At 61.9% G+C, this 12,017-nt stretch overlaps 1 protein-coding gene across 1 annotated transcript; it reads left to right on the plus strand.

The window, feature by feature from the left end:
- The first annotated feature begins 2 nt into the window (after positions 1–2).
- On the plus strand, positions 3–8,357 carry CPT1B (carnitine palmitoyltransferase 1B). The gene is made up of 19 exons (XM_044226961.1): positions 3–562; positions 1,058–1,217; positions 1,607–1,746; positions 2,043–2,220; positions 2,444–2,545; positions 2,731–2,868; positions 2,963–3,040; positions 3,839–3,946; positions 4,020–4,104; positions 4,656–4,851; positions 5,174–5,359; positions 5,455–5,560; positions 5,645–5,761; positions 6,100–6,264; positions 6,343–6,477; positions 6,558–6,710; positions 7,298–7,411; positions 7,826–7,918; positions 8,059–8,357. Exons 2-19 carry the CDS (start codon positions 1,077–1,079, stop codon positions 8,140–8,142), a joined length of 2,319 nt encoding a protein of 772 aa, XP_044082896.1. The 5' UTR covers positions 3–562; positions 1,058–1,076; the 3' UTR covers positions 8,143–8,357.
- The last annotated feature ends 3,660 nt before the right edge of the window (positions 8,358–12,017 follow it).

The following is a 12,017-nucleotide window of genomic DNA, read 5'->3' on the forward strand; positions in this document are numbered from 1 at the left end:
CGTTTTCTCTGAGAAGGATGGCTCTTGGGTGCTCTGGGCTTGAGAGGCGTTAAGGGTCCACTGTGCCAGCGGGAGCCCCCTACCCTCCCCCTCGCTGGCCCCAGCTTAGAAGTGACACACACTAGAAACACTAGAACGATTTGGGTGGCGGGCTAGGAGGTAATGAGGGGACAAAGAGGGCACTGGGGTGGGGCTGCCCAACCCTGAGCACTGGAGACCAGGGGACAGGCAGCACAGCTGACACTCCGATGACCTTTTCCCTACATTCAGCTATTTTTAGCTCCAATGCTGCCATCCTCACGTGAGACCCTTTGGGCCCCCCCAGGTTCCCAGACCTCTGAGCAATCTCAGCTTGCAGACACCCGGCCCGCCCCCACTCCGGATTCCCACCACAGAGAGGAGGGGATTCTGGTTGCCGCCCCACATCTGTTTTCTCAACCCAAATTTGGGAGTGGGTGTCAGGTTCCCGGTGAGGGCGGGGCAGGGATGGCCAGGCCTGAAGGACGTGGGGACACGGGCCAGAGCGACTGGCCCCACACGCGGACAGGAGCGAACCCAAGCTGTGAGTGGAGTGGGGGGCAACACGGGGCCACCGGTGGGGCTCAGAAGCCTAGACCAGAGCAGGGGGCGAGAACGGCGCGGGGTCCCTTGCAGCTGGGCTGTCTGCCTCGCTCCCGATCAACTCTGCTTTCAGGGGCGCGTCTCGCCCCAACCCGGAGGCAGCCCTTCACTGTCCTCGGGGCTTCTGAAGATTTCCTGGCTCGGCCCTCTTCCCGACCGCTGCCCCACCGTGGCGGACGGAGCACGCCCGGAACGCGGGCGCGAGGGTTCCGCGGCCGTTGGTCGCGCTACGGAGCCGCGGCCGGGACCGAAGCCGGGGCCGGGGCCGGGGCCGGGGCGGGGCCCGAAGGGGGCGGCGGGTCTGGGGCGGCCGCTGGTGTATCGCGGCCGGGGGCGGGGGCGCGGCCGGGGCTCGGGGGCCCTCGAGGCAGAGGGCGGCTGGGGGCGGGGCCAGCCGAAGTCCGCCCGCGCACCCTCCTGCCCTGCCCCCTCCCAGGTGAAGGCCAACCTCCGGGATGGCGGAAGCGCACCAGGCCGTGGCCTTCCAGTTCACTGTGACCCCAGATGGGGTCGACTTCCGGCTCAGTCGGGAGGCCCTAAAACACATCTACCTGTCCGGGATCAACTCCTGGAAGAAACGCCTGATTCGCATCAAGGTGGGCGCGGGTGGTTCTGGCTTCTTCCAGCCGCTGCAGGACCGAGTTTTCCCGAAGGCAGAGGCCAGGTGTCAGCTGCTGCCCCATTGTCAAGACCTTCCACCCCCACCTTGGCTGGCAGTTTGGCTGGGTGGCAGGCTGTAGCAGTGCAGAAACCAGAGGGGTGCTCAAGGTGTGGAGGGGAGATGGGCGTGCAAGGGTTAGCAGTGGGACCCAGTGAGTGAGGGAGCGCTGCAGGTACAGGAGTGTGGAGGAGGGGAAGACCAGACATGAAGGAGGGACAGGAGCACAGCAGGTGAGGGAGGGAGGTGGCCTCCCAGGCAAAGACCAGGACCTCACAGGGGCCCGCCGTCATTTCTGCTGTAAGTGTGCCTGTTTCTGCCCCACAGAATGGCATCCTTAGGGGTGTGTACCCTGGCAGCCCCACCAGCTGGCTGGTTGTCGTCATGGCAACAGTGGGTTCTTCCTACTGCAAGGTGGACATCTCCATGGGGCTGGTCTGCTATATCCAGAGGTGCCTCCCTGAGGGGTAAGAAGAAGGGTGACAAGAGAGGGCTGGGCAGCCTCCAAGGCCAGGGTTCTTGAGCTGGGCACATTCAGGATACTAGCCACTGGAGGTCCTAGGGGCAGCCCTCCCTGGGGGCCACCATCATCTGTGTCCAACATTTTGGAAGTTGGTAATATAATGCATTCAGACAGGAGTGTGCTGGAGAATGGTCATCCATGCCTTCTCCAAGCTGGTTCACAACCATCAAAACTGAAGTCAGAATTTTCCTAAGGCTGACCTCAAGTGGATTCCCTGCAGCCCTATCCCTTCTCTGACAGATGTGGCCCCTACCAGACCCCACAGACCCGGGCACTTCTCAGCATGGTCGTCTTCTCCACGGGCGTCTGGATGACGGGCATCTTCTTCTTCCGCCAAACCCTGAAACTGCTTCTTTCTTACCATGGCTGGATGTTCGAGATGCATGGCCAGACCAGCTACTTCACCAAAGTCTGGGCTGTGAGCAGAAGCCAGTGGATGGGTTCAGGCAACTGGTTTGAGACTCTAGGGGCCTCATTTGGGGTTCTAAGCTGGAGGGAAGAGGCAGGCAGGGCACTGGTGCCTGGTGCATAGGTTTGTCCTGGTTCTGAGGGTCGGGGGCCCAGCTCCTCAAGGGTTTGTGATTTGTTTCCTTTACTTCCCCTGGTTTTCACCAGAAACATTCTCTGCTCCGTATGCCCAGATCTGTGTCCGTCTTCTGTCCAGCCGGCGGCCCATGCTCTACAGCTTCCAGACATCCCTGCCCAAGCTTCCCGTGCCCAGCGTGCCGGCCACAATTCAGCGGGTAAGGGCCTGAATCAAACATCCCCGTTGGGCAGGCCAGGCTGGACTCAGAGGACTTCTCCAAACTAAGGGACTATCCCTTGCAAAGAGCAGGGTTGAGAGAAATGGGGCTGGGTTGGCAGAGAGTCAGGACAGAAGTAGTCATTGCCGTTTGGCCCCCGCACTGACAATGACGTGGCTGGACAGTACCTGGAATCTGTGCGGCCCTTGTTGGATGATGCGGAATACTACCGAATGGAGACGCTGGCCAAGGACTTTCAGGAGAAGACTGCCCCCAGGCTGCAGAAGTACCTGGTCCTCAAGTCATGGTGGGCAACTAACTATGTGAGTCCCCTCCTTGGCTTGTCCTCCCCCCTTGTGTCAGGGGCATCTGTCCCCGCCCTCTGCCCCAGCACTAACTCTTCCCTTCCTCTTGCAGGTTAGTGACTGGTGGGAAGAGTACGTGTACCTGAGGAGCAGGGCGCCCCTCGTGGTGAACAGCAACTACTACGTCATGGTGCGGGTGGGCCTGGGGGCAGGGAGGATGGGGGAGATCCGGAACAGTCGGGAAGCAGTTTCAGGGCAGCAAGAGTCCTGAGGATCTGGGGAGTCCAATAGACCCACAGCCTGAACTATCACTGTCAGAGTCCCTCAGGCTCACTGCCCTGACCAGCCCAGGCTCTCTCCCTTCCTGCCTTGGTTTTCCCACCGGCCTCCCAGCCACAGGTTCCCAGCTGTCCTGACACCATCACTGGGAACTTCCTGCGTGGCGCCTCCCTGTTATGTTACTGTGTGGATCCCGAGCTGCTTCTCTTAGAGCTCACGAGGCCACAGTCTTCCCCTGACACACATGACCAGCCCTTCTGCTCCCAGCACAGGCCTCAGCACAGCCACCGGTCTGCACAGCGGGCCCCCTCCTCTCCCACTGCCCAAAACACATTCCGAGTCACGCGCCGAAGTCCCCTCCTGCACAGAGCTGTCGTCCCAACCACTTAGTACAGCTTGCCCGTGACCGAGGTTTAAACTGGTTTTCAGTGGTAGAAACTCTGTGCTCAATGCAAAATAAACAAAACACGACCAAAGAAAATAGGCTAGGAGAAAGCAGCTCCAAAGATTCAAGCTGGGCAGAGAGATGGCGTGACCAGCGATGCATCTCACCTCTGGAGTGCGCCCTGACCACGTGTGCAGGACGGACTGCGGAAAGGGGTCAGGGCCCCTCAGGTCCTTAGGCGGGGAGACCCAGTGACACCAGGACAGAGAGGTGCTGCTGCGCATCTCTGTCACACCCCGTGCAGGCTCTGCTCTCTCTCTGCAGGACTTCGTGTTCATCCAGAACACAAACATACAGGCAGCCCGCCTGGGCAACATCGTCCATGCTATGATCATGTATCGCCGTAAACTGGACCGGGAAGAGATCAAGCCTGTGAGTTATGTAGGGTTGAGGGCACAGCAGGGAGAGAGGCTTGAGTCTGAGCCGTGCCGGGCCTTCCTCCCAGGTGATGGCGCAGGGCATTGTACCCATGTGCTCCTCCCAGATGGAGAGGATGTTCAACACTACTCGGATCCCGGGCAAGGAGTCAGGTACTGGCCACTGCCAGGGGCCCGTGGTGGGGCTGTCGGGACAGAGGCCCCTCCCTCCCAGGTCTGCGCCTCACGTGGCTGACCCTTCTATCTGTGCGCCCATCACCAAGCGTCCCGGGCATCTCAGGGTCACGGAACTGGAAAAAATACTTGATTTGTGACCAGCAGGGCCCAGAACAGAGCCCCTGCTCCCCAGGACCTTCCAGGGCAGGGGTAGGTGGTCTGAAGAAGGGGTCGCGGGAGGAGCGGAGCTTCCCAGGAGCCCTTCACAGCCAGTGGAGTAGGAGAGGCTGCTTGCCGAGGGCCTGCTTCCTGACACGGGGACAGTGCGTGTACTTCCTGGAGCGTCGGCTTCCTCTTCTGTGAAGTGCTTTATGGGACTGTTGGCATTAAGCAAGAGAGAGGGGAGCGCCCAGCACAGGGCCGGGCTTGGTGCCAGCACTTCCACTGCTGGGAGAGGAAAGCCCAGACGGAGGCCTGCGGGGGGCCTGGGGGGCAGTGGGAGCCGGGAGGTGTGCCCTGCCTCAGCCTTCCTGCCGCTTCTGTCCCAGACCTGCTGCAGCACCTCTCGGACAGCAGGCACGTGGCTGTCTACCACAAGGGCCGCTTCTTCAAGGTGTGGCTCTACGAGGGCTCCCAGCTGCTCAAGCCGTGCGACCTAGAGATGCAGTTCCAGAGGGTCCTGGACGACCCCTCCCCACCTCAGCCTGGGGAGGAAAAGCTGGCAGCCCTCACTGCAGGGGGAAGGTACCAGAGCCCCTTGAGAAGAGGAGCTCGTTCCTGCATGCCACCCTGGCACTTGGGGCCGCGGGCATGACTGAGGGAGGCACGTGCTGGCAGGGTGCCCTCTGCCCAAGCCAGGCCCCTCCGTAGTGAGGAGGAGGGTGGGCAACGGCAGACGGCACCTCTAGCCACAGGCGCCCGGGCAGGGGCCTGGTGGGAGCGCGTGGAGGACAGGGACATCTGCCAGGACAGCCGGGAGCCCCAGTCCTGGGCCCCGCCGCGTCCTGAGAGGTGTCCTTCGCCGCCGCCCAGTGGCCCCACACTCACCCTACCCTTGTGCCCCCAGAGCGGAGTGGGCACAGGCACGCCAGGCCTTCTTCAGCTCTGGCAAGAACAAGGCCGCTCTGGATGCTATCGAGCGTGCTGCTTTCTTCGTGGCCCTGGACGAGGAGTCTCCCCGCTATGACCCCGAAGATGAGGCGAGCCTCAGCCTCTACGGCAAGGCCCTGCTACATGGCAACTGCTACAACAGGTGTGGCACCCCAGCCCCGCAGAAGGCCCCCGCCCCATCCCCCTGTCTTGGCGCTGCCCCCCACCGCCCCGCATCTCCGGCCTCCTTTCCTGCAGGTGGTTTGACAAGTCTTTCACTATCATCGCCTTCAAGAACGGCCAGCTGGGCCTCAACACGGAACACGCGTGGGCAGACGCACCTATCATTGGGCACCTCTGGGAGGTAATGGGCCCTCAGAGGGGTCCTGCAGGGCAGGCTGGGTGCTGGGTGTGAGGGTGGCTTCTCAGCCTGACCTTCTCCCTGCAGTTTGTCCTGGGCACTGACACCTTCCACCTGGGCTACACAGAGACTGGGCACTGCCTGGGCAAGCCGAACCCCATGCTTATGGCTCCCCAGCGGCTGCAGTGGGACATTCCTGAGCAGGTGTGCAGGCCAAGAGGGGACAGGGATGGGCATGTGAGAGTGGCAAGTACCTGGGACGCTCTCAGGGGGATGGGACAGGAGCTTCTCAGAGTGCAGACTGGCCACGCAGAGAACAGCGATCCTGGGACCATCGGGTAGTGAAAGACGTGAGGCGAGAGACTCGTCCATGGAGCACCCGTTTGTGCCTCCCTCTTCCCACAAAGCCCAGCGTGGCCTCTGGGGATGGAGGCCCCTCAGGTTGCCCTCTGTGTCTGAAGATGCTGAAGGCTCTCTGAAACCCGCCCAGCCTCGCTGCTTGGTGAGCTCTGCCCGCCGCTGACCCTTCCGTATCTTGGCAGTGCCGGGCCATCATCGAGAACTCCTACCAGGTGGCCAAGGCACTGGCAGACGACGTGGAGCTGTACTGCTTCCAGTTCCTGCCGTTTGGCAAAGGCCTCATCAAGAAGTGTCGCACCAGCCCGGACGCCTTCGTGCAGATTGCCTTGCAGCTGGCCCACTTCCGGGTAGGAGCCCCGCCGGGCTGCTGAGGGGCCGGGCGGCACCAGCCTCACCTGCCAGATTCACGCCTCTGTGCTCCTCAGGACAGGGGCAAGTTCTGCCTAACCTATGAAGCCTCCATGACCAGGATGTTCCGGGAGGGACGGACGGAGACCGTGCGTTCCTGTACCAGCGAGTCCACGGCCTTTGTTCAGGCCATGGTGGAGGGGTCCCACATGGTGAGCCCCCCGAAACCCTCCACCCCCTGCCCACCTTGAGGGGCAGGGCTACTCTTCACTGTTCCGCTTCTGCTCCCCAGAAAGCAGACCTCCAAGATCTCTTCCGGAAGGCTTCAAAGAAACACCAGAACATGTACCGCCTGGCCATGACAGGGTGTGGGATAGACAGGCACCTCTTCTGCCTTTACCTGGTCTCCAAGTACCTGGGGGTCAGCTCCCCTTTCCTGGCTGAGGTCAGCATTGTTGACGGGTGTGTCCCCTCTCCCCATGGCCTCTGCTGAGGGGGCACGGCCTATCCTCTACCCGGATCCCCAGAAATTTCCCTTGAGGGCTGGAGCCAGCTTTCCTGCTCCACACCCCTTCCAGGCCTGTGGTCCTATTTCTCAGTAGGTGGCTCTCATGAGGGTGGACATACATCTATGGTGGCGCTCAGGTGGTGACAGCACTTTGGGAAAAGCAAAGAGGCTGCAGGATGAGGCTGGGCAGAGGGAACCTCCAGGGCCCAGATACTGCGGCAGGGGCATGGGTGGACAAAGAGCAGCAGCAGGAGGGGAGGGAGCAGAGCTGAGGGAGGGACAGGCCAGTAGGAGAGGAGGCCTGGGGGACAGTTAGGTCACGTGGGCCGCAAGGGTTTTGTGCAAATGCTGTCATGGTGAGAACAGACGAGGGAGGGAGTGGGAGGGGGGACCTGTAGAGGCAGACGGTGGTCAGGAAGTTTGGGCTCATGCGGGTGCTCAGGCATCACGGGTCAGCAGGTGGAGTGCTGAGTGCGCGGCATTTCGCGCATGGCGCCTCACTGCTGTGATCCCCCCGGTTACAGGTGCTCTCCGAACCCTGGCGCCTCTCCACCAGCCAGACCGCTCAATTCCAGATCCGTATGTTTGACCCGGACAAGTACCCCAAACACCTGGGTGCCGGTGGTGGCTTTGGCCCTGTAAGTGCCCTTGAAAGGAGGTAGATGAGCAGGACTGGGCCCCAGGGGTCTCAGTGGAGAGTACAGAGCCCTGAAGTCAGGCCACGGGCAGGAGCATAGCCCTGGGCTTGCCCTGAGTAGAAAGAGAATGGGTAGCTATGGACCCAGGAACTGAAGACACTCCCTGGAGAGAGGCAGTGAGCTTGACCCTCCTGAGAGAAACACAATATCCTGGACCCTGGCAGTGTCTGGACCTGCAGTAGGCGGAGCTGCTCGCTTTTCACACTGTTGCCCAGAAATGTTCCTGACCTCAGGGGAAATGCAGCATGTGGGGTGGGGCCCCTTCCTGGGCATCTTGTGGGGACAGCAAGCATGACCTCAGCTTTTGGATCTGCAAGGTTTGGTTTATTTCTTTACTCCGCGTGCTGCCCTCAGGTGGCAGATGATGGCTATGGGGTTTCCTACATGATTGCGGGCGAGAACACCATCTTCTTCCACGTCTCCAGCAAGTTCTCAAGCTCAGAGACAGTGAGTCTCTCCCGCTCCTGCTCAGGCCTGAGGAGGGGTACCACCTGGGGCCCTTTCTGGCTGGGGAAGAGTCCTTGGTTGTGGGGACAGAGGGACAGGGCCTCACCTGAAGGGTTGGTCTGAGCTCTTGGCTCCCACAGAATGCCCAGCGCTTTGGGAACCACATCCGCCAAGCTCTGCTGGACATCGCTGATCTTTTCCAAGTTCACAAGGCTGACAGCTGAGGGCTGGAGAAATGCCAGCTGCCCTTTCATCCCTACACTGTGGAAGAAGGGGCCTGTGGTGGGCTCGCAGGCCTAAGGGGTGGCCATGCACATGTCCAGAGTCCAAGGACAGCTCTGGCAGCAGGCCCTCCCGAAACAGACGCTGCTCCCTGAGGCCCAGGTGGTAGAAGTGGGGTTGGAGCAGGGAGGGAATTTTGACTTTTTTTTTTTTCTTGCTAGACACTAATAAAGATAAGCCTCTGTAATTCTCTCTTAGCTCTTAGGTACCTTTGTTTTACTTGGGAACTAGGAGGCCCTCCCCTGCCCAAGCTCAGGCCAGAGAGGTAGCAGGGGGAGGAGATGGGGCTGGGAGACTGAGAGGCTTGTGACCTACTTCGCAATGCAGGTTTCTCCTGAGGTCACCACCGTCCACACCCACTTGGACTAAACTCTTGTTTCACAACCTTCACCTGTTCCCTGGGGCCACTTCTGTTTGCCAGAGAGTGGGGCCCAGCTGCCATGAACGGTCATGCCCTCTGCACACCTCTGGGCTGGGGCACAGCCCTGTGGAGGCCCATGGCCACCTCCTGGCCATAGGGAAGGGCTAGAATCCCAGGCCCTCAGTCCACACACCAAGTGGTCGTGTCTGTGAGAAGGCACACAGTATAATCCGGAGCAACACATGCTCCTTCCCTCAGGTTGACTTTTTACATTAAAATAACATTAAAAGTAAACACAAATTTTTTCCTGGAAAGTATAAGAAGGCACTTAATTCCTACTGCCGCATGCGAGAGGGAATCCGGGTCTCAGCACTCTGCTTGTTGCCAAGAACCCGGGAACGAATTCATACAGTCCCGGGCCTTCTCTTCTGAACTACTATTGATTGTGCACCCACCCCCTACTCGGCGCTGTGCCGGGGATTCGGTGCTGAGCAAGGCACCTGCCGTGTGGAATTCACTATTAGGTCAAACAGGCATGGATTAGGGGATGGAGAGACTGGCATGGGAACCAGCACCCTTTTGGAATAATTCACTTAGTAGTTATTTAGTGCTATAATCGGCTAGGCACTGGCATACAGCAGTGAATAAAACTGGCCAAAACAGTCCCTCCCCCTGGGGCTTAGAGTCTAGTGGGAAGACAGGCATTAAGCAAGAAGAATGAGTAAATTATATGGTAAGGCAGATGGTAATAAGTGCTAAGGAGAAAAGTAACAGGCGGGAGCAATGGAGGGGGGGGTGGCAACCTCAGACGGGGTTGGGAAGGCAGACTTCCTGAGCGGGGCTATCTGACTGACCGGAAGGGAGGGAGGGTTCAGAGTGGACAGCCAGGGCCAGAGCTTCCAGGGGGGAGGTGCCGGCTGCAGCGCAGGAACAGAACCAGAGGGGCTGTGCCTGGTGTGGAGGTAGTGGAGGGAGAGCAGGAGGGGGCAGGAGGATCGGGGCCTCCAGCGCCTCAGATGCCAGGCTCTGGCTTATATGAATGATGGGAGAAGCCACTGAGGTGAGAACAGAGGGTGATCTAATCTGCCCTAAATCTTCATGGGATCATTCTGGCCAACCAGAATGACATTAGACCAACGTAGGGGGCAGAGAAGACCGACTGGGCAGGGTGGGTGGGGGCGGGGGGGGGGCAGGTTGGGATAAATGACGGGACTTGCACTCCCGAAAGGAGACTCAGGACACAAGATCGTCAGGGTAGGTCCGAAAACCCGACAGGCGTGGGAGATAATTCACGTTTTCTACTTTGGGTGCTTGAGTGATTAGATGAGATTCTTAAATGTTGAGTTTGGTGTGCCTGGTAGTCCTGAAACTGGCTCCAAGTCCTCAAAATGCAAAGTGAAAACCAAGAAGATGTGGCTCCTGAGAGGAGTCCCAGGGCAGAGGCTCCTAACGGCCGCTCAATCTCGGTGCGAAGCTTAGAGTCTCGGCTCACGGGATGCTCCGCTCCGCACCAGAACTTTCTCGGAATCCCAAGAATCTCGTCACAGACCGGGCCACAGAGGGTACACCTGTGTCACCTGCCCCGGGGCACTGTGTGGGTTTTGGTTCTGGGCACACCAGCCCACCCAGCCTTGGGAGAGCAGTGAGCAGCGTCTTCCAAAAAGCTGGCTTTCCATTAATGCTGGATTCAAGTTTTTCTTTCTTTTTTTTTTTTTTAATCGGATTTTTTCTTGGTTAAAAAAGGTAAGAAGGGAAACCATAATGCCAGCCCAAGGCAAAACCTCAGCGACAACCCACTGAGCCATACATAAGCTACTCGCAGCCCGGGGTGGCGGGTCGGCACTAGTCGGGGCTGCGGCGGTAACAGACACGGCGACACGGCGACACGGCGACACCCGCGCGGCTCAGCCCGGCAGAAGTCGCGCCCGCGCGCACTCGGCTGAGAGGGGAGACTCTGCTCCGCACCGACTCCGCGGCTGACGAAAGGCCTGCCCGCCTCAGGCTGGTCCCAGGCTGCCCCGCAGGTACGCGGGGAAGAGGGCAGGTGTCCGGCCCGGCGGGGACACAGAGCGTCCGCACCACAGCCGCCGGCCAGGGCTCCCAGCGCGGGGGAGGACACAGTCTGGCTCGGAAACGCCGGGGGAGTAACGGCTCACGGGGAGGCCGGGCTGACACCCCCGCGCGTCCCGGGGCCCGTCCCTCCCGGCCTGGGCTCTGCGGGCGCGTCGGCAGCTCACCCGCGAGGCCGCGCACCCGAGGCCGAGCCGCCGTGCGGGCCGCCTCCGCCCCCGGAAGAGCCCGTCCATCCCCGGAAGGAAGCTTGGCCGCGCGCTCGCCTTCGGCCTCACGGAACCTCCGCTCATCCCGGCGCACGAGTCTTTCCTGACGCCGCCCGCGTCGCCCGCGAGCGCGCCTCCCGGTGCGCGGTTCTCCGCGGGGCGGCAGGAAGCAGCTCCCGGCAGCCCACGCCGACGGACGCGCCCCGAACGCTCGGGCGCAACCGTGTCGGCTCCTCTGCAAGCGGGCGGCGACGGAGCGGACCCCGGAGAGGAAACGAGTCCTCCTCCGGGACGGCCTTCCCGCCCCGCGTCCCCCGCCCCGCGTCCCCCGCCCCGCGTCCCCCGCCCCGCGTCCCCCGCCCCGCGTCCCCCGCCCCGCGTCCCCCGCCCCGGCACCGCCCTCGGGCCCAACCCCGCCCCTTCCTCCCTCCCCTCCCCCAAAACCAAGCTCAAGTCCACCTTCCGGACCGCTCTGAGCTGGGGAACGTCCCTGCCCTGCGACCCCCGCACCTCGGCCGTCATTCGCCCGAGCAGCCTGCGCCCCTCTCGCTCCAGCAGCCGGCAGCCCGGGAGACCCCGTCCCCGAGCCGCTCCTCCGCTTCCGGCCCCTCCAGGCCGCCGGTGGCCCCAGACTGCGCCCCTCGCACCGGCCCGCGGAGGCCGTCTCTCCGGTCTCCTCCGGAGCGCCGCGGCGGGCGCAGCCGCTCTCGGCGCCGAGCGGCGGTCTGGCCCGCCCCGCCCCGGGGACCGCCAGGGCTCCCTCCTCCCGGCCGCAGGTCCCTGGGGGCGGACAGCTGCCACGACGTCCGCAGGCGCGGTCGTCGCCCAGACGGAGAACGTCTGGGCCTGAACGAACGCTTACTGGCACCTGCCGGGCCAAGTCCCCGGACACTGGGGACGCGGTGGTCAGGAGGACCGGGCCCTGCGTGCAAGGCCTTGCTCTGGCGCACCGCGAGAGCACAACCATCAGGTCCCCGAGAGGACCCTCCCTTCAGTTCCGCTCTCCCTCCGCCTCAGCCACCCCTAGTTCGGGCAAGAGCCCCCGGGGCGACCCCGCCCCTTCCGCTCTGGAGACCAGCCAATGAGACCTCGAGGCCGAGACTTGGGACCAGCCAGAGAGGGGCACACTCACGTGTTTGCGGCCCAGCCCCTTCCGCATCGGGACACTGGCCAATGA

The sequence above is a fragment of the Neovison vison genome, chromosome 12 (assembly GCF_020171115.1).
Source record: "Neovison vison isolate M4711 chromosome 12, ASM_NN_V1, whole genome shotgun sequence".
Taxonomy (NCBI): domain Eukaryota; kingdom Metazoa; phylum Chordata; class Mammalia; order Carnivora; family Mustelidae; genus Neogale; species Neogale vison.